Source organism: Passer domesticus, chromosome 3, assembly GCF_036417665.1.
Source record: "Passer domesticus isolate bPasDom1 chromosome 3, bPasDom1.hap1, whole genome shotgun sequence".
Lineage (NCBI taxonomy): Eukaryota > Metazoa > Chordata > Aves > Passeriformes > Passeridae > Passer > Passer domesticus.
The window spans coordinates 96,901,407-96,924,159 of NC_087476.1; the positions used below are offsets into that span (position 1 = coordinate 96,901,407).

The following is a 22,753-nucleotide window of genomic DNA, read 5'->3' on the forward strand; positions in this document are numbered from 1 at the left end:
ATGAATAGTTTTCCTTGGGATATTTTGACCTTCAGATAGGATTCAGAAGCTAGATTAAGAATCAGATAACAAAATCCTGGCAGGAACATAGAGATTTGCTTGCTCCTCCTACTCCAAAGAGGATAAACCAAATGAGAAAGGCAGAAATTACTGTGCTTTATATGTCTGGACAGTGAGATTTCCGTAAGATTTTCAAGTTGTGTCTTGACCTAGCCAGAACTAAATTTACACTTTCCCCTTTGACATATTTGTGTGTTTGTTAGCTTTCCCAGCCCTCACTGCTCCAGGACTCCTTAAACTGGATAGATTAAAACCTTTCATAACCTATAATCTATAAGCAAGTCTTTTGTTAGTAGATCTCCTCCTGCACTTAGTCAACTGTCACTTGTTTGTTTTTTTCCTGAAGAAAAGCTAACATCAAATTTAGATCTTTATTCCTCTTTTGTGATAAGCATCTCTGCAAGGTCACCCTGCCTTGAAGAGCAGGTGGACAATATCAAGCTTGTTGCTTCAAGATACCACAGCTGTTAAGTATGTTTGCTATCTGAGGGCTGGCAGGTGAACACCAGGATCTTCTGAGTTCCAGAAGCTAACAACTTTAAAAAGTATTTTTGATCTCTAATGCACCAGATCCTTGTGATCTGAATCCAGCTTTCTGTGTTTAGGTGACGAGTGGACTGAACAAGCCTTGCAAGATCTCTGCTTAGACCCAGTTTTGCTGGCCCCTCTTAGGTTTACAGCAGCTCTGTGCTGTTGAGTCCCAAAGTTAAGGGCATGGTAGCAGTGCACACATGGAGCAGCCATGAAGAGACACCCCCTCTTAGGCAGCAAAGCAAAGACTGAAGTGGCATCTTGCAGCTACCTGTGCTGGGGACAATCAAAAAAAGAGTCATCAATATCCCAGAATGAAAATGTGTCTGCATTGATTTTAGATGTGGGGAGCGCTAAGAGATGTCATCCATCATATCTGACTGGCAGTATGTTTGGGGAGGATAGAGCAATGCATGGAGCCATGCCGAAATACTCTAAAAATTTGGCAAGGTTAAGAGAACAAGATTGCCTTCACTGTAAGACAGAAAACTAAGTCTGAAATTAATTACTTAACTCCTAGTACTCCTGAAATTTTTGCTTATTCCTATGCTTAGCTGTTCCTTACCAGAATAATTTGAATATTTTACAAGAGCATTTAAAGTTTATTTGCAGAAACAACTAAAATTCTTTATTTTAGATGTATATGGAGACTTGATTGCTTTTTGTAGTTCGGACTACAACTGTAATCTCTTAAAAACACATTATTAGCCCCAATATTATTACAGATGTGGCTTCCAGGATTCATTGAATTTAGAAATTACTCTGTTCCTTTTTAAGGCTAAAACGAGGTTTTTATTATAGCACATTTCAACACAGTTAACCTGTCGAAGCTTTAGGACTAGTTATGGCCTCACTTCTGTACATTCAAAAATTGATTGGCTATACACTTCTTGCCACTATTCACCACCTGCCAGTCCTTGAAATATTCTAGGCAGTTACATTTCATTAGAAGCTTGTGTGTTTGAAGAAAGCAAGCTGTAAATTATTTGGGCTATCAGTGTTCACTGAAATTGGGCATAAATGTGTGGGGCTGAACAACTGTATTTCTATTTTTGTATGTTTGTTTGCTTTTTAAAAAGAGCCACATCCTTACCTGAGACCAGACTGAAGGGTTGTGTAAATGGTGAAAAAGCCTACATTCAAAGATCACCAGACACGTGCAAAGCTGTAAGGTGTGTAAACCAGAACACAGTGCAACTTGTTTGTAATGAGGTTTTACAGTGAAATGACTTAACAGCTGCAGACTTTTTTTTAAGTTTTGGTCTGGGAGTGGGAGTGAAAAGTGGAGTATAGCAGCACTACAGAAGGAGATAGGAAGCAATTGGTGAAACAATTCAAGGGTTTAAAATCAAATGTTTAATGATCAATAGCATTGTGTTATTCCATGTATCGTCCTTGGTGTGTGCATATATCCTTGAACAATTCAAAAAACTGCAGTCTGCTGTGAACAGAGGTGTCCTATTCACAGAGCCATGGGAGAGCAGAACAATTAGAAATAGCTTGAGACCAAATATTTCCACTTTTGGAACCATTTTAGCAACAGTATCTGGAGTCTTTCATGAGAGCTGTTTTATGACCTCTCGGCTCATTCTGAGTAGCTCATCTATATCTGTGTCAAACAGATACATTAGGATGAAAAATGTGCCTAGAATTTCAAATACAACATTGAGTAAACCTGCCAGATGATGTTTATATTCCAAGTGTCTCTCACCAATATTTCTTTTCCTTACAGATTTTTTTTTCTGTGTTTGTTTGCTTTTTAAAAAGGAGCCACATCCTCGCCTGTGGCCACACTGAAGTGTTGAGTAAGTGGCGTGAATGCATAAATGCAAAGATGATCAGAAAATCATCTTTGCAGTGCCTTGACGTTGCTGCTTCTCTGTGCAGGTCTGTTCCCTCCCACTGCACAAAAGGTGCTCTGCAGAGCTGCAGTTCGTGCTGGCTGTGGCAATGATGTGAGGCTAAGGAAGCCTGGCGCTCCTACAAGAAGTCTGCCTCGTTCCTGTGCCCAGGCCTTACCATCCCAAATAGTCACACCAGCTCACTGTGTGCTCTAAGTGTCTGTAGGACTCCCTTGTGCAAAAGACCTGCAGGTCTAAGTCATAATGGGGTGTTTTAATTTCAGCTTTTTTTTCTCTTGCCCAAGCCTGTAATGGCAGTAATGAGAAACATGCATGGAGTATCTCTTTGGTGTTATTCTTGGCTACCCACCAGGCACCAAATCTGGGATTCTCCACTCTGTTTCACTAATGTGCTGCAATTTTCACCGGTTTGAAATGGGGGTAGACCATGTTCATTCCCATCTGCTAATTTTGAATGCTAGTGATGCTCTAATATTGCATGAATTCAAATGACTGCTTAAGTGTTGTGGCAGCAAAGAATAACGTCCATAAATGTCCCAACTTGGAGTACAGCTTCAGCCCAGCTATTTGGTTTTTGGAAATGGATTTATACATGAGTAGAATTTTTTATTTTAAAGAAACCTTCTTATTTCCATCCTTATATCTTCCTACCTCTCCTCCTCCACAGCCCATACTGCCACTGCCAGTATTCCTTTTTCACTCACACAAGGGAAGGTGGTTGCAGTGATAAATTTTTGGCAAAGATGATGATGGTAGCTGCATTTTTAGGACATATTTCCCACAGTGGGGAGTAGGAGGATGAGGAAAGTAAGTGGGAGAGTGTAGAAAAAGAGAGAAATGGTTGCCTGCCTTTCATTCGCAGTCAGTGAGAAAACTGAGTGTAGCCCTTGCCTTCACAAGGTAAGTAACCTGCTGATGTTAGACAGTAAATGTTCAGGCACCTGTGAAGTGATGTGACAACTGCCACGTTGAGACTCAGCAAGCACAAGGGTCATTTGCATACTCAGAAAGAACTGCTCTTTGTATGCTTTTATTCTGAGTTATTTGTTCAAGTTTGGATATATTTCAGATTAGGACAGATGCAAGTGAGGAGAAAAAGAATCCTCAGTTTAGTTTGGTCTGAATTTTCTTATTCCCTGTACTGCACAGTTGAGAGATGGCCCTCAAAACTTGAGTGTTACTGAATGCTGAGATGTTGAATCCTCAGGAGTTGGGAAGCTGGAATGACTGAATTTTATGGCTCCTCTCTGCCAGTACTCAGAACAGTTAATATCACATTGTTCTAATTGCTGTTCTTTCTTTTACCTTTGTGTCAAGAATAACCAATTCTTTCCTTTTCTTTTCCTTTTTTTCTCTTTTTTTTTTTTTTTTTATTTCAAGGATGATACCAGCTACAAACAAGGCCTTTGTTGTAACCAACCTTGTTTCTGGAACAGGCTATGACCTCTGTGTCCTGGCAATGTGGGATGACACGGCCACAACCCTTACTGCCACCAATATTGTGGGATGTGCCCAGTTCTTCACCAAAGAAGACTACCCTCAGTGCCAGTCGATGCACAGTCAGTTCCTGGGTGGGACCATGATTCTAATCATTGGAGGCATCATTGTGGCAACCCTGTTGGTATTCATTGTAATTCTCATGGTCCGCTATAAGGTCTGCAACAATTCCCAGGGCAAGATGTCAAATGTCAGCAACGTCTACTCACAGACAAATGGAGCACAACCAGTTCAGAACGGAGTCTTGCCCCAGGTCAATCCCAAAGTGGTGGTGAGAAATGAACTTATGGAATTTAACTGTCAGTCTGCGCGGAGCAGCATCTCCTCTTCCTCCAGCTCCGCAAATAGCCGTGACTGTGACAACTACAGCCTCCAAAGTGAACAGGGCACATTGTCCAGTAAATGGAGGCCTCCTTCCCGGTCAAAACACAATATTGACCGGCTAATGGGAGCTTTTGCCTCCCTGGAACTGAAATGTCAGAAAAAGGAGGAAATGACAGACTCCAGAACTTCCACGGTGGCCCGCCACTCGGACAAAGAGCCACTGCTGGGCCAGACAGAGTCCAAACTCCGCAGCTTCCTCATGTTGCCTCTGGAGGGCAAAACTAAACGTAGCCATTCTTTTGACATGGGGGACTTTGCCACATCTCAGTGTTGCACCTACCCAAAAAAGATAACAAACATTTGGACAAAGAGAAGCCTCTCGGTCAACGGCATGCTTTTGCAGTATGATGACAATGACCTAACAGGGGCCAAAGGGACTTTTGGGAGCTCAGAGTGGGTAATGGAAAGCACGGTGTAAATATCAGTGTCTCACCCTTTCTCTTCTCCCCTCATGTGTTATAAAGTGGTTTGCTTCAGGGCCGTGCAATTGGAAGGAGAGGGGAGGAAACATTTTCTGTTGTACTGGCCAAAAAGATAGGCAAGCAAGTTACAGGAAAAGTAAAAGAGAAAGAGGGTCATGAAATGTGAATAGGCACATATGGTACCATTCCTGTCTGGCCCCAGCTAAACCATGCGTGAATGTTTCAAGGAATTTGCTAGATGTATTTAGCATTGCTTTCCAAAAGTTACTCAGACTCCTGGTGATCCTTCACACAAGATTAAACAAGGAGGATGAAAAAGATTTTAACAGCAGAAATTTAATTTTACAATGTTTCTTTTTACTTTCTTTCTTTCTTTCTTTTTGTTTGGGGTTTGTTTTTTTTTTAATGGCACCTTTTTTTTTCTTCTTCTTTTTTAACCACAGAAATACACTTCTGTGGATGTGACTGGTGCTAGGATCTATCTGGTTGTCATTCCAAGGAATTTTCTCAAAAGTGCAGGCAGGGCACCCAGAGGGGCAGATCAGAGTAGATTGTTTAGCATAATCTCATGGTCTTAACTGTGACATTTGGGCAAACAATATTTGCTGTTGAATGGACTTTTAGTTGGTATTTAATTATTTCTCTTCTGTTTTGATTTTTTACTACTTTTGAGTTGCTTTTTTCCCACAACCCAAGGTATGTTTCCATGCATATTTTGGTTTTGTTTTCAGCCTCCTCAAATTCCCCAGATGGAAAGGAGGATATGTACAAAGCTCAAATATCTGATGTACTGTATAACCCACTTCTAATACCATCCCTTTTTGTCCTAGGAAAAAGTAAATCTAGGGACAAATTTTAAAAAAATCATCCTCTTTCTTCCATCTCCTTCATAACCTCTCCCTGTCAATGCTCAAGACAGATTGCAGCAGATATCGATATCTGTAGGGATGTTGCTATCAAAGATGGGGAAAATAGTTATCAGCATACCCTAGTAAAGGATAAAGAAAGGGGAAAGAAAAGTAGCTCCTGGGAGCCCTCCACATCATGGATAGCAGTGGCTTCTGGTAGGGGTCATGCTCTCACTCCACTAAAATGACAGACTTGCACCCTACTGTGACAAAAACTCTTTGTCTGTACAGTCACCATGACTTGTGTGTCTTGACTGTATCAGTAACATCAGAAAAATTAAGTTTTTGTGTATTTCAGGGGATTGGTTATATTCCAAATTACTCAACAGAAGCTGAGTAAAATTTGGGTATCACAGAGGCGGGGGTGTCCCATGTATCCCCTGCATTACATAAAGCCCTTCCCCAGTCTGGTGCACCCCTACTCTCCTGTCTCTCATCCTCAGGAAGATACTTATAACAGGAGATCTTCAGGGTTTGTAAACGGATTCTCAAATTGGTTGTTGGTGAGCATTGCTGTGGTTGTAGAAAATACACATGGCCCATCCAGCAGAATTTATTTTCCTTACCAATTTTACTGTGATTTCTAGCATTCTGCTGGCTACTGTAACTGTCCTGTCATTTGTCCATTTATTTGTTTGACCAGCTGTTGAGAACCATTCTGAAATTGCACATTGTTACTATGATTTTGTAAAAGAGGTGGAGAAAGTATGCAAGGCACAGAGAAAATAACACATGAAAAAACTCTATGTATATTTTTTTTAAAAGTTTCAGAGATATATTGTGACATGGCTGTGTACTTGATCTTGTATTCGTCATGTTTCCTACTTGGAGTTTTAGATAACGACATCCCTGTGATCAGAATATTTTTTTCCTTTATTTTCTCTTTTTTTTTTCTTTTGCTACAAAATGTACAGTAAAAACATCCTTGCGAAAAAAAAAGCCCCTGCTTTTAATTTATTTGTTATTCTGTGGTCTGCTTTGAAACCTAAGAAGTAATTATTTTTTAAATTATCTTTAAAATTTAGATGTTTGCTTTTTCTTTCCCACAAACTGTCTCTGACGTCAGGATTTTAGGTATAAAGCAGGAATCAAGAAATACATACCTTTTTGGAATGCATGAAAAAAGATCTTGTAAAAGGCATTTCACCTCTTTTTCTGTCGTTTCATTTATACAGGTCTAATTTACTAAAGTACTCTGAACCCTGATCTAAAATCCCCAGACAGAAGAGGTAGCATTTTTAGACTTAGGACCCAACTTTCCGTAGGTTTTTGCTCAGATTCTTGCTCGCCAACAGCATTAATAGTTTCAAGAGACATCCAGTCAAACTTTGTTTGGAACATTTTTCAAACTCTCTGCTTTTCTCACACTTTCTGAGACGAATGACACCTCCAGTGCCAGAATCTACATAATCCAACTGTCCAGATGGCAGTTCATATTAACCATTAATGACATGTACATTTATGTTGCACTGAAAACTCTTAAAGAAATTCTTGTAGTGAGTTAGTTATTTTCTTTTCCTTGTTCCACTATGGTGCAGTTGGATATTTTTATGTTGCTACTTCACTCTGAACATGACATCTGGGTTGTTTTTAATTTAGACATTGAGTTCATCTTAAATATTAGTAACATATGCAGCCATGAATTTTCAAAATATATCACTTAAAGATGAATACTCTTTCACATTCACATATAAAATTAAAAGAAGTAAGCCAACAGATGCAGTTTTAAAATAATGGATAGTTGCCAAAGTACCAAGGTAATAAATTCCACACTCTAGCAGCTGCATTTATTATGGTTAATCATAATATTAATTCATTTAGCTTTAATGAATGAGGCTCAATCCACACCAGCTGATTTGCAAATACTGAGCAAAATTAAACAGGCACCGGGCACCTACCTTTTGTGCTCACAGTACTTGGGAGGAAAGGATTGAGGGACACAGGGGTGAGGCAGGGAGCCTCACATTGAGTCAGCAAGTGGCCAGCCATCAGAAAGGGTTGGAGTTACTTATGGGTTGTGATCATCCTTCAGGTGCCACCAGTCACTGCTCTATTTCCACTATCAACATAACAGGCCTATGGAATTATCCTGTGGCTTCCTCTGTATCCCTCTGAGAGCTGCTGAAGGCAGCTCTGCAGTTTGGGTTACAGCCTGAATCCACGCCCCAATTGCTAAAGTGCAATTAGGGCCACAGGGTCCTCCACACACAATCTGACCAATCTCTACCTTCCCTCTGTTTTCCTTGTGTACCTCACTCAGCACCTCTGGGTTTGATTATTCTCCTGTAGAGCTGCCATAGTACCATAGTAGGGATTCTTTTTTGCCTCACTTCTGAGCACAACCGCACATCACTGTTTCCTGAAATGACACGTAGGTGCCCCCTTACTTGGTGCAATAAATATTTTCATTCATCATTGAGGATTCAATGGCCTAGCCCTCTCGACTCAGAAGAGAGAAGAAGAGAGAATTTCTACACTGACAAGTTTATATGGTGTCTCTCAAGTTCATATGGGGTAGTCGGATGTGCAGCTGCACCAACCCTGTTTTAGGGACAAAGGTCAGGTAGCGCAGATAGTAAGGAGAAAAACAGAGATCAACAGGAGCCTTCAAAAAGAAAAGTCCAAGAAATTAGGGGGGGCTAGAGAATTTAAAGTGAAGTCTATGGGAATAATTGAAGACATCTGCATATGCATATGTAACTCCTGTAAGTTAATTTTTTGAGGGGTTTTATAATAGTGGAAGTAGCTTTTTTTCTAAAAGTGTATGTCGTTGGCTTGAAAGAAGATATGATTCTACTGTTAAATTACACAGTTAGGCCTGCTAAAAATCCAACCCAAATCCCCAAAATATCATCCTATCATTCTGGAGAATATTAAGCAAGATAACAAAATGAAAATTTCTGAAAGTAGTGATTATGTGGATTTCATTTGATGTCTGCTAAGAACCAAATGGTTGTATGAAACGAAAATAAAAGTGTGTGTGTGCCTCTGTATGTACATATGCATAGCAAAGCAGACCAGACTATTTCCTTACATTTATATCTTTACAGATTACATTAATTAGAATATATTTCTGGTTTCAAATGTTCTTTCTGAGTTTATCAGCCTAGAGCACAGCAAACTTTCCCACTTTCCTTAGAGGAAGATAACTCATTTGAAATGTCTCCAAACTACACGTGGTACTTGGTTATGATTAGGATTAATTCATTTATACAGCAATGCATAAAAAAGAAATGAGAGGTGTCTCTGCTCAACATGATGTGAGATTGAAAAGGTGGTAGATTTTCCTTTTCTAAACTTGTTTATATTTCAAATCATGGGACTGATCTGCTCTGGCAAGAGAAGAAAATAATATTCTGCTTGTTTCATTTCCAACTCTTCACCCAGCAAAGGGTTGCAAAGACGTAAAAAAAGACAGCCCTTGGAGGTTTCTGAATGAGTGCAATAAATGCAGCAACTTTAATACAACAAATTTAAGCACATTCTAACCTGGAGGGCAATGAATAATTGCACCTGATAGCTAAGAAAACATTTTAGTCTTTGAACAGCCTGAATGTCACATCTGCTTGCAATGTTTTGCACCCATTAGCCCGTGGATAAACCACAGTACACCATATGGTGCCACAGTACCCCCTTCTACCCCTTGCAGCCTGTTTCTCTGGAACCTTTTCTCAGTGACTCTCTGTGTTCAGTGTTTGTAATTGGACAATTCTGGATGTGGAATTATCGATAAACTTTATTAATATCTTGCATATTTCACCTTTAAATTCCCCTAAACATGATGATGAAATCCCTCTGAAAACATTAAATTAGGGTTGGTTTTAGGCTGTGGGCCTGATGAAAACCAAATCAGAGTGCCTTGAAACTCTTGCTTTCAATATAGGAATTTTATGTTCTGCAGTATGTTTTCCTTGTCCTAATTAACCACTCCTTAATCCCCAAAGGTACAGCACTCCTTAGCATCAGCTGTCAGAAGGCCCTACTACACGAAACAGTGCCAGATGCTTATTCCCGGTATTACACTTCCAACAGATGGCAAATGTCAGAAATATAAATACACATCCAGATACAGATATATCAGCAAGTGCAGGCATTTGTATGCATGCATATACATCCCCATGCACATGTGTAAATTTTGCACTCTTTATCTGTATGGTTTATGATGTACAGGTTTCCTAGCTTGGTAATAAAGGTACATTTTCATTTTTCATTAAATACTAGTGGAAGAAAGGGAGAGAGAGAGAGCAGAAACCTCTTCCTTATAAGAAACAAATTAGTTGATAAGATGTACTTCATCCCAGCTGGGAGACATCAGTGCTTAAAATAAAGTTAATTGGTGAATGGGTTCCTTCATTTCCTACCACCACAGCGAAGGCTCAACTCTGTTAGCTCATTTATTCAGCTGATGCTCCCACCACATGATGCAGATAAGTCTCCTGTCAATGAGGACTTGTGTTCTGCAGGGAGGCAAGCAGCCACAGGGAGTTACTGTTCTGCATTCACTGTCCTTGTTTGGGCTCTTAAATGTGCTCTGACCATGTTGTGCATTAGTTAGTTACCTTGTTTCTTGGGAGAAGGCAGGATCTCATGTTATACTCAGTCACATGAGGTGCCCAGGTGCAAGGCTGGAGAAACTGGTGGGAAAGAGAATCACTGAAAATCAACGGCCTGTACAAGAAGAAATTAATAACTTTGAATCCACAAATCTTAGTTACCTGTGCAGTTACAGAGGTGGGCATCAACTTATGGCAAAAGTTTGCCCATAATATTTTTTCATGCAATGAGAAAGTGAATAGATATCTTAGATGACACTTTTCAAGTTCCTTCTGTGGGACTAGTAATTTTAAAAATATTAATACTCCTCTTCAATGAATAATGCAGACTAGTTTAATGCTGGGCTGTTAAACACCACATATACCATTTATGTGTCAAATCACAAGATAGGTGTCTGAACAGGAAAAAAAGGCTGTTGTTTCAGGGAAGCTGTTCCTCTTTGACAGTGCTGTTGGTTTACAGGCATGAAATGCACGATCTGAGAAGGCAAAGGCATGACAAAATGCCATCTTTATACCCTGAGTCTTGATGAGATTTAAAGTAAAATCCAAAAAGCGGATGTGTTAATCTTCCTTCCTTTGAACATGAGTCAGAGAAGGAAAACTTCAAATAATTAGGCTCATAAATGTGATGTGCCATGGACAGAAAAATGGTGCTCCTCAGATGGATGAGATCCAAGTGCTGCTGCAGCAGGGAGTTGGATGCTGTCACTGGTAGAACAGTCATGCACAAAGGCTGCTGAAGCAGGATCCAAAGAGGTCACAGATGAGACAGGAGGCATGGAGATGTAGGAACATGTTAGATCCAGCTATTCCATGTCTAATAAATCATTATATCGTAGTATCCTGTGATATGACACTAGTTATTTCAGAGAAAGTACCTTTAGGAAGACTTCAGAGAACTGTGTCCCAAAGTTTGATGGGCTGCACATCCTTATCCCCTTCTCCATCAAGAAGCAAAGAATTTCTTCTGAAAAATAAAGCACAGCAGATTTAAAACTAGGACAAAAAAAAAAAAAGCTCTGAATGCTTCCTCTTCTTTTAGAGTTCCTGCCTTTGTGTCTCTAAAGCCTGACTTTAAAACAAGATAGTTCTTGTCATCTGGTTGCCTGGTTGACTGGGTTGCCTGAGGGACTTGGAAATGGACAGGTGAATATTTGCAGAGATTATGAGAATATTACTCATTTGCAAGAAGGATACAGTGCACCTTCTGTGTGCTTCACTGTCACTAAATGCAGACCAAAGTGCTTGGCAACAGAAGCAGCAACAACATTAAAACACATAACAACTTTATAAAATATAAAACTTTGGGCCTAATGCAAAAAAACCCAAAAAACAAACAAACAAACAAAAACTCCATCACCTCAAACAGTGACTTCCTTACCTAGTTTTGAGAAAAAAGTACCAGTTACTCATTCTTGTTTTCAAATACACCTCTGGATGTACGTATAATAAAAAACTTCTGTAGAAAAAAGATCCATCTTCTAAGAGATCATTGCATATTACCACGTTGTGTAATAACATCTGGAGATCAGATAAGAAACACCCAATATAGCACCAATTTGATATAAGAAACTGGTGTATTTTCTTGTTTAATAGAAGACCATAAATTATGGCTTTCTACTGAAGAAACCCCAGTGGGATTGTGGACCTTTAAAATCAAGCTGTGAGGCCAATTCCAAGCTCAGCAGGTGCATGAAAATGCAAACAGGCCTGAGGCCATTAGTACAAATGCTTTTAACAACTGCCAGAGAGCCTCAGCTTGCTGTATGGTTGGTCTGCTACACAAACACATCCAAAATAACTGCACAGACCCAAATGATTGAAATGTAGCTGTCTGTGATATGCTGAGTGTTGACTAATGGGCAGCACTGGTTAGAAGTCATGAATGCAGATGAGAGCAATGCAGTTTTGGCTGCAACTTCTGGGCTGCAGTTTCCTGTACCCGCTGGGTGCCCAAATCAGAGCATTACTGCTGGTCTGGGCCACCAGAATCAGAGTGAAGCCACCGGGGTTTTATTTCCTTTACAGAGACCACGAAACACAATCTGAATAAGGTTCAGGAACATTTCCCTCCTTGGGGAATTTAGGTTACAGAATCCTGCAGAAAGTCAGTCTAGAAGGAGAACCTCACTTCTGCCATTTGGATCAGACTGTAAGGACTTGAGTTTATTTGAAATGGAAGGAACTTACATCTCTAGCCTGACCTTCCAGGACTCATCACCTTCCTCATCACTCCTCTCCTACCCCTCCAACCCCCTTTCCCATCCCCTTATGAGATTTTATTCCTTCTCTGTTTCCTTTCTTTACTGATTTATCATTCTATTTTGGGCAAGAGGCTATTTTTCATTTGCTGTACATACCAGCCCAGTCAGTGCCATGAAGTAGCTGCACATGACAGGAGAATGAACATGGCTGATGTGATTTCTGGCCGTGCTCCGTTCTCAGTTACTCTACTGCAACTTTGCTGCTGACTGCACTGACTTACAATTACAACTGTAATTGTAACTGATGATTACAATTACAGTTGTTTGAATTCTTCAGTGTTAACAAGACAACCAAATGAACTGAGATCCTTCATCACTCACAAACTGAGGACCCAAATTTCTGGAGATGTATCTGTTATCATCCTTTAGTGTTCTCTCAATGGGTGCATGAACTCAGTTCAATACTGGGGACATTGCTATATTTTCACTCCTAATTAATAATTTGGGAGTGGCCATTTCAGTGTGATTTTTCCAGAACAATCACTGAGCAAACAATTAACCATAAATACAGGCTAAACAGAGTCTCTAGGTTTGCCATGCTTCCAGCAGGATGCAAAGCATAGACATTAAGAATACCAAACTGCTGAGCCAGTTTTTAAGGAGCTAAAATGTATTACTATGTCAGATATGTTAGATTTGCTATTAATGTCACCATGTTTAAATTGCGTCTGTCATTAATATGGATGATACCAGGTGAGGAGCTCCAGAATTAAACTCCAGGACAGGTGACCTGGATTTTAGTGAAGAGAGGATGTCCTACCCTTCAGGTGCCTTATTGTTTCCTGAATATTTTTGACTATCTGCTCTATATGTTTAGTAAGCTAATTACTGTAAATATTTATTTAATGTAGTTATATAACTTCATTCCCATAAATGTAGAATGCAGTGTGGCATGTTCCCATTTTTTGTGGTATATATAGATGGGCCACACTGTTGTTCAGAATGAAATCCCACACAGATGCCATATATTTTTCAAAATCCACCAAAAAAAATATTCAGTCTTTCAGGAATTTATACCCTTAGTACGAACCAGAGTGGGAAAATAAGAGCTAAATATGAAATAACTATTGACATTAGGATACATATTGACATATGACTATCCACATATGCTTTCTGCCCAAAACCTGGTCTTAAACTCCCTCAAAACCCTAAGTATAACCTAAACAGTGCTAGAAACCTGTATAAATTACAGCAGTTCTACACGTCTAAATTCTTGTCTTCTTTTCTGTCATCTCCATCTCTTAAAGCAGGATTTATTTAGTAGTCTTTCCCAAAAGAGTGGGGGGATATTTTCCCAATGATAAAAATTTCCCTTGGATGTTTTGTCCCCTGTTATTTTTTACCTGATGCTAAGCAGCTGAGGAAGGAATGATGCTCTCTTTACTACCTCTGTTGGTGACAATCCAGACAGACTCAAAATATGTGTGGTATTGGTGTGGTTTTCTCACTCCATGTTGTCTTCAACTCTTAAATATCTTTGTCAGTTACTTTTTATGCATATGACTGCATGAGGAATGGTCTTTCTACCACTGCCTGTATTAGGGTGCAGTACTCCCACATGAGTACAAGTATTTTCCACTCAATATTTGCTGTTTGTCATGTCCTCTTCATCACTTGACCGTAGACAAAATTATTCTGGTGCAGTAAGGGAGTTGAAGTGATAATATTAGTTTTACCACAAATAGCTGTAGAAGGAATGTAACAGCTGAAATTAGCAATATAACTACAAATCCTAGCATAAAACCTCCTTCTGCAAAAATATCTGCAAGTGATTCTAAGACTTGCTAACATTAGGGTATATCAGAAGCAATTCACAAATCAAAACACAACAGAAACAAAACAAAATTCATTAGATGATTTATCTGGAAAATGTAACTCTAAGAGCTTTAATGGTGAGTTAAAATGGAAATTATAATGTTTCCTGAACTCTGCTGCATCTACACTCAGAGCAAGAAAATGAGGTGAGAAGCTGACGTGAGGTTATAGCATGTAGTTTGCAACCCAAGACTGTACAATTTCTAAAAGGGTTTTAAATTCCTCAAGGAGAAATGCAATTACCATAAGTGGGATTAACTAATATTAGTTAATCAAATTTGAAAGGCTTTTCCTTAATGTCCTTTATGGAAGGGAAAAGGAAGGTAATATATTCAAATTAGTTTTGAAATAAATAAATAATTTTTTAAAAGGCTGAGAGTGGATTTGCGATCCAGACCTAATATTCAGTTTGCTCCTAGGATCCAGATTATAGGAGATTATCACAGATCAAACCCCTTTAACAGAAAAGAGCCTTTTAAACCACCTCAGCATTGCCCTTATTAGGAATGAAGGAGAGAGGCTCCTTCCAGTGGGAGGAAAGAAGCCCTTAATTCATGTCTTGTCAGAAGAAAGGCGCTTGCTTCAGCACTGAACCAGGTTAGTTATGGCCCTAATTTACACAGCAGCGTGTCTTCCTGGAGGAAGGGATGACACCTTTAAGTAATAATGAACAAGTGTGCATTGACAGAATAATAATCACAGATTGAAAAGGTTACAGCAGAGAAGGTGGTAAAGCTAAGTGCCTGCTTTAATTCCACTGGGTGCCATAATATCAGGACTCAGGAGCTGCACTTACAATATAAAATAACATTAGTGTGGCAATTAGGACTTAATGGTTTGTGGAGAGAAGTCTGCAAGACTTTATAAAAACATCTAAATTAGTCAGTATTCAAGTTTTACATCACTCAGGTTTTTTTTCTGGCTGTATCGCCCTCTCCCTCAAAGGCAGAGTTCTTATAAAACATTGAGAAGAAATGTTAGAGGAACCAGGGACACTTCCCAGTTTTTATATATGGGTATAACCCAAATTTCAATTATTCAAATTGAATAATTCTTTCAATTTATTCAAATTAAATAATCTGGCCTAGGGTGCCTAAATAAAATTGCTGACCTAGAGCAAACATTAATTTGCTCCAGTAAGCAAACAAAAAACCAAACCACTATATGTATTGACCTGATCTCCTATTCAATAAATTTTGACCTATCTTAAGGTGCAGACATCCTACAGCACTTAGTGCTGATAACAGAAGTGCTGATAACAGAAATACTAAGTGCTGCAAATACTAATCCAGTGAGAGCTTTTTGAGTGAATTCATGCTCCACACATTTTGTTAGGACCTTCTTCTTGTCTCAGAAGGAAGAATCACCCAGATTTGCAGGAAATAATCTACAATTTTTTAAATTATGTTGAATTCTGAATTCTGTCACCATAATAGCAAGGTGTCAATGACCTGGCAGTGCTGGTCTTGCAGAAAACCTTGGAGAGCATGTGAAAATTTCTATATGTATGGAGGATAAGAAGCAGGCAAAAAACAGGGCTCGTTTTTTTGCAGTTCACTACATGGCACAAGATTTTTGACTTCTATGAAAATACATTTCTTCAATAGTTTTCATATTTGACTTCCATGCAGTGCATCAGTCAATGGCTGACAGACTGTACAAATCTCAGGCACTGAAAGTACACAGCATCATTGTCTCCGTTCCTGTCTGTCCATTACACAGTTCTGAGGCTGTCTGAAAACTGAATTTACACATAGTTCTCTGATCACGGGTGGCAACAGCTGATTTCCTCAAATTTACAGTAAGAACTGACAGAAATGAAGCATGTCCTTGCCTCTTCATTGATCTCTCTTCTCTTTTCTTTCACACACATACAAATATTCTGTTTCAATTTATTGCGCATCTTATCTCTGGTTTATATAGTCATATGTTTATATGACTATATATTCTCTCTTTGAAACTGAAAGCTCAGACTGCACATAGGTCTGCATTGATCCAGGTACTGACAGTGCAACTATCCTATTACTACCAGGGGAGATTTCAAGCAACTGCTTTCCTTTTAGGATACGCTTTTTATAGGTTTGTTGTGAAAGAAAAAAAGTACATGCAGGGTTTTGATTGCTGTCTTTCAATAAGCCTGTGAAAATATACAGGCAATTTGGAAATGTCTGGGAAAAAAAAAAACAAACAAAAAACAACCAAAAAAAAACAAAAAAAAAAAAAAAAAAAAAAACCCAAAAACAGTGAAAGACATAGAATTTTCATTTTTCTCACCAAAAAAAAGTAAAATGGCCAAGCTTACAGAAAGGGAGGGTGTCCAAGCAGAGAGGCTGGATGCAAAGACACTGTACAAGCAGCTGTCTGTCTCTAGTGCTGATCATGCTATTAATTCCTTCTGGAAAATCAGTGACTCTCTTCACTACACTTCATTTCCCCCTGGTGGATACCTCTTTCCAAAAGAGAAGAACTTCAGACACTGCCCCTTTAGGTATGGTTTCATTTCTGTGACGACTGGACACATAAAAAGCATCAGGGATTAGGATTAGAATTTTGCTGCAAGACCTGTGTGAATCAGGGAAATGAGAATACAGCAAGATGAGGCAGGGTATGAAAACTTATCAACTTATGGGTGCAGGATTGGTTTACGTGATCTTCCCATGATTTTCTCCCCTACACTGTGGAGCAGAAGAGTAAAATTAAACTCAGTAGCAATCAATGTATTCCTTTGGTGCTGGGTTTCTAAACTTATCCCCACCTGGTGCGTTGGAATTTGAATATTTAATTACTGAGTTTATCCTTCTGTCAAAGACACCTTTTAATGTGATATTCTGCTCTTCTTTCTGCCTGCTGTGTGGGGAATGTGTATATCCTCATGCCTGTATACTGCCCATGTGCTCTTTTAAGTGGATACAAGCAGGAAAAATTTATGTATTAAATACCAATAATTTTTTGGAATAGCTGACCTTACACTGATTAATGACCAAAACCACAAACTACCCTGATTACAACTTCAAATCTTGTCTCTTTTTAACATGATCACCCCATAAACTTATAGTACTAACAGATCACATGCAAAATCAAGTGCAGAATCACGTTTTTAAAAAAAAAATCAAATAGTTCTTCATAGAGAAGAGAGTCTACTCTCTCAAACAGACAGTGACCTTGAAATTTTTAGTATATTTTAATTTTTTGAGCCATTCAGATACTGGATTGATGGGGACAGAATAAGTATTCAGTCTGCATCCACTAATTAGGCTGATTTCTAGCAGAAAACATTTTGGTAAAAGAGTTATATGTTTCATTTAGGTAAATAATGATGGGATCTGCAACTGCTCTTGCTGGCATGAAAATTCTGAGGTCTGTCTCTCTGTGTGCTTCAAGGCAAAGAATGGATCCAAAGTCAGTGATTTTTATCATGACACTGCTATATTTAGTATCTTTCATAAATGTCCTATACTTAAATTATTTTGACAGATTGTCAGCTTCCATTTAAAAAAAAAAAAAGTTTTTAGCCCTCCAGACTATGGCAAAAAACCTCTTGACTAAATTTGAAGATCAAAATGTAATTCAAATGCCAATTTTTTTATTTTAACACGATAATATCTTGTGTTTGGGTTGCGGTGAGCCTTGGTCACGAGTTTTGAAAACTTAAGGCCTTCCATCCTGTGTGTCAGACTGGCTAAGAAGGAAACCACATCCTTTCTCCCTTCAAAATAAAGCCTGTTGACTTTGTCATTTACAATACCTGTCAGAGTTGACAGCCTGCTGCAGGACATTTAAACTGGAGATTCCGTGAGACCCACCAGAGAAGACAGCCCTTCTCAGGCCCTACTAGGGAAACCCATTGTCAGCTATTCCAAGGGTGTGCTTAACCCAGCCGTTCAAGGGGAAAATAGCAACTTCTCACTGCCAAATCGATGTGTCTCAGCTGAGCATCACACACTGCACCTGCAGCTCCCTGCGTCCCTGGGGGCTCCAGCCCCTGCGCGCTAAGCCGCTAACGGGATAGCAGCCCTCCTCCACACCCTCCAGGTCACCGGATTTTAAGGGACAGAATGAGGTTTAAGGTTAACTACCTTCTTCCAGAAGATTATAAATAATTAAGTGAGGCAGGCATGTGAAAAGATTCTGCGGGCTCCTCCAGGGGCACACAGCATGGGAGCCTCCTGCCCCTGGGGTTGCACGGGTGGGTGGGGATTCCCAGGCTGACGGGAGCAAACGCTGGCATGGGGACAGTCGGGCTGGTAGTGCAGGTGGCCACATGCACAGCTCCCTGAGCCATCTGCTCTGAATTAGACTGGATTAGAGACACAGCACAGACAAATCCCTTCCTGCTGCTTGTGTGAGATAGATTTATCCCATGTGAAATACGGCTCAGAGGAAGGGGCTGCCTCTCTCACTTGCTAGGGAAAGGCAGGGAACAAGGAGAGAGTCCAGAGACAGATAAAATAAACAGCACCCCTAAATGAGAGGTGACATTTTGGCAGGCAGTCTTTTTTTTTTTTTTTTTGATAGCCCCAGCACAAAGTTTAAAAAAAAAAAAAAGAAATCAGGACAGGTAACAAAAACTGCATGCAGGATTCTCTAAAGGCAAGAAAATACGCAGGTAGGCGAAGAAGTCAGTACAAATAGCACTGGATTCACAATAGTTTTACAGAGACAAAGAGTACCTAAGAGGAATGGACAAATCTGAGGAAAAATGTCCTTAAGCACCATTTATATCACAGCTCCAAAGAAAAAATCCATTTCATTCTTGACTTTCTTAGGTGGTTGTCTTGCCATGGAAGCAACAAAACAAACAAAAAAGAGCTGCAGAGCAAGTCTGTTGTTAGTATTTCAGGAGCCTGTACTTTTTATCCAGTTCATCATTATTTTCCTTGCTTTCTGCATACATACGGCTCCCTGAGAGGCTGTTCTGAGCCCAGTGGTCTTGACCCACCATGGCTGTGTAGCCCTTGGGTTTGTGAAGCACTAATTGTGCTTACTTATGCTTTTTCCACCTATGTAATGGCCCTTTGGCAGAGCTAATATTTGCTTCTTTCTTTTCTAAACAGCTGCTGGTTCTGCCTTAAAAATGCCCACTTTTCCTTGTGAATGAAGCACACTGGAAAATATAAGGGAACAATGGAAAAAAGATGCCAGTCTCTAGTTTCGAGAAACTAAAAAAGAAATAGTTACAAATGAAGTCAAGCCCTGTACCTGCCTCCCTATGCCAAATACAGAATAGGGTGCATTTTTCCATGTTACTTGCACCCACAGTTCAATTCTTTTAAAATGAAAGCTCTCCTTGCCTTTCTAATGTTTGGGAGCAAAGTAGGGGAAGCAGTGAACCCAGTGCCATGCAAGAGACTGAAGCAAGGTTGGAATAAAAGCAAATAAAAAGGGAGAAGAGAAACACTATAGTAAAGGCAGAGACTACAGGTTCTGAATACATCATAAGAAGGAAAAATGCCTTCTCTTTCCAGATCCTGTGCAAAACTAGACTTTCATCAGAGAGTTTATCACTGTTATACTAGGAAACTGGAAGGATTTACACAGTTTCAAGCAAATTTTGAGACATGATACCAAACTCTTTCACAATAGTAAAAATTAGAATCAATTAAAACCAATGGAATTATCCCAGACCTGTATGTGTTATATTGTCTAGGACTGAAAGAGGGGACTTTTTTTTTTCATTTCTAGTCAGAAGTGACTGATTAATAAAATAAAAAGTATTTCTGTGAGTAGGCCATTCCTCATGAGGCATATTTTTTTGCACAGTATTTCAGGAAAATACAGCAGAACTGTCATAAAAGGACATTTCAGCTCCTTTTCACAAATAGAAGGCATCATTTTCTAATAAGAAAGGTTTTTTCTTTCATTTTGAAATGAAAAAATACAACTGGATGATGAAAAATAAATTAAAGAATGGCTTTCTTTTGTATTTCTGTTGGAAATGAATGCTTTTTTCAGTATTAAATTTTCATAGAACAAGAAATCTATTTCTTATGAAGTGCTAATAAAGACATCCATATGACTAATCAATATTATTTGTTTCAATGCCATAATCTTTGACATAAAGAAATACTGTACTTTCAAAAGCTCTAATTTTTTATGTCCCTTAAGTCTATATCAGCCACATGACAGTTTTGGCAGTGTGCTGTGCTATGTGGTTTGATTATGCTGCAAAACTTAATAGAAATATCACATTTAGCATATGTTTTGGTTGGTCCACACATTGATTGAACATCTCTGTACATAATATAATTAAACTGGTTACAAATTGTGCAGGCAACTTCCTTAAGTATCATGTTCAGAGTTTTTGGTCCTTTTGATAGGCATAAACTTCTATTTTACTTCTGAATGGGATTCAGTAGTGGTACAACACAGGTTTCCCTGCACATTACTGCCACACAACTTAGTTGACTGTATTACTTGATGAAGTTTGGAGAAAATGCTGTTGTCAAATTCCAGACAAATTCTTAGAATAATCCTGAAAAGATGATCAAAATATTCCTGGATTCTGTTCACACTTACCATTTTATTTCTAAACCAAACTACAAAAATTTTCAGAAAATTTCCCATATTTTAGGGAAGAAGTGAACAATTTGCCTGTTGTGATCCTTTAATTTCTAAATGACCCCAAGATCATGTGTTAAGTGGTACAAGTATGGTCAAATGAGATTGCTTACAGAATACAGCAGACAGCACACTGGATTAGAGAAATGTCAGCCTAGCTTGCTGTATCATCTCTGACAATTTTAGCAGCAGGTTCACAGGTGCTCTGGGCAGCTTCTCTGAGAAGCTCCCAGAAGATTCTCCCATCTCTGACAGAGCCAAGGCAGCCAGCTCCAAGATGGAATCACCGCTGGCCAGGGTCCAGCCCATCAGCATCGGTAGTAGCACCTCTGGAATACCAGATTTAAGAGGGATGGGGAGGTTGGGAGGGATGGGTGGAAACTGGGCAATTGCAGCCAGACCCTGTGGGAAGCCCAGAGTGCAGCAGGTTCCTGGCAGGACCCATGGAAGAGGAGGCCTCACTAGAGCAGATTTGCTGACAGAACTTGTGACCCCATCAGGGACCCACACTCGAGAAGTTTGTTCCCAAACACTGAACCATGCAGAAGGGACCCACTCGGGGTCAGCTCATGAAGCACTGTAGCCTGTGGGAAGGACTGAGGTTTTGGATAAGTTTGTGGAGCACTGTGTCCAATGGGTGGGACTGGGGAAGAGTGTGAGGAGCCCTCTCCCTGAGGAGCAAGGAGCATCAGAGAAAATGTGTGATGAACTGACTGCAGCCCCCATTCCCTGTTCCCCCAGGAAACTGCAGGGGGATGAGGTAGAGAAAATTGTGAGTAAAATTAAGACCTGGAAGAAGAGAGGAATGGGAGGAAGGTGGTTTAAAATTCAGTTTTATTTTTCATCACCCTTTGCTTAGTGGTCTCTCTCCCTGCCCTTCTTTCAACTCACAAGCCTAAAATTTGTATTTTCTCTCCTCTGTCCAGCTGAGGAGGGGAGTGGTAGAGCAGCTTTAGTGGGCATGTGGCATCTAGCCAGGGTGACCCCTCCACACACCAGTGAAAAGCTCACTGAAGTTTATTTACAACATTTAAAAAAAAGTCCATACATACAGGTCTTTTGGGTGGATATATGGAAGAAAATTAAACGGAGGATCAGTTTGTCTCTTCAGTTTAGCTCTGTTTACCACCAATATTGGAAGTTTCTGTGGTCTGCTGCTAATTCTTTTAACTGGCACTTCATAATTACATGCTCAGACGTCTTATTTAAGATAGATGATTGTCCTCAACAGATCTTAATAAAGTTAAGACACACCCTTCTGGAGGTCTTTTTGTATTTAGTAATCTCATGACATCTCTGTAATCTTTTTGATTCACTCCTCCTGTGTGTCCCTCTGATCCGACTGCTCCTGCCAATGCTGACTGCTATGTGGCAAAACAGTACCGTTGTCACTTGCAATTATGCTGGCAGGAGCTGAGCCAAAGGCTGTGGACCTAATGAGGTGTACCCAACCAGGAGCAAAATGCAGCTCCACTTCTATTCCTTGGGCGACAACTATTTTGTAAGAGCAATCCATAGCTGGTTACCTTAGGAAGTGGAAATAAACGTGTGCATAATTACAGTGTGATCTCCTGCACAGCGAGGGTGGGGAGAGAATTGGGGAACCACGAGAAGCATGGGAAGATCCACAGGCCGAGTCATTGAACACGTTCTGCTGCTGTGATAGCAGCATCTGTTTTTGCTAGTTAATACTCTCGTTTGTAGCAAACACGAAGGGGCATTAGGCTTGTTTCTGCAGGTGTGAAAAGCAATCAAAACCTCCCACTGACTTCAGGGAGAGCACAAGCAGGCACTTTGCAAGGACACAGTGCTACTGCGAGCTCTTTAGATAAGGCTACAGCAAGAGCACTGTTAGAAAAACAGACCATAAAGAGAAGCAGAGCACTTAGGCTGGGA

At 39.8% G+C, this 22,753-nt stretch overlaps 1 protein-coding gene across 5 annotated transcripts in view; it reads left to right on the plus strand.

The window, feature by feature from the left end:
• LRFN2 (leucine rich repeat and fibronectin type III domain containing 2) overlaps nt 1–22,753 on the plus strand; it is a 212,168-nt gene that overhangs the window by 145,597 nt on the left and 43,818 nt on the right. For 4 of the 5 annotated variants that reach the window (XM_064414518.1, XM_064414519.1, XM_064414517.1 and 1 more), the window contains one exon: nt 3,834–11,171. The exons of the other annotated variant lie outside the window; for it this stretch is intronic. In XM_064414518.1, the coding sequence (XP_064270588.1) occupies nt 3,834–4,752 (919 nt within the window). In that variant the 3' untranslated portion in view covers nt 4,753–11,171. Of the gene's footprint in view, nt 1–3,833; nt 11,172–22,753 lie in introns of those variants that run through there. 5 annotated transcript variants of the gene reach the window in all.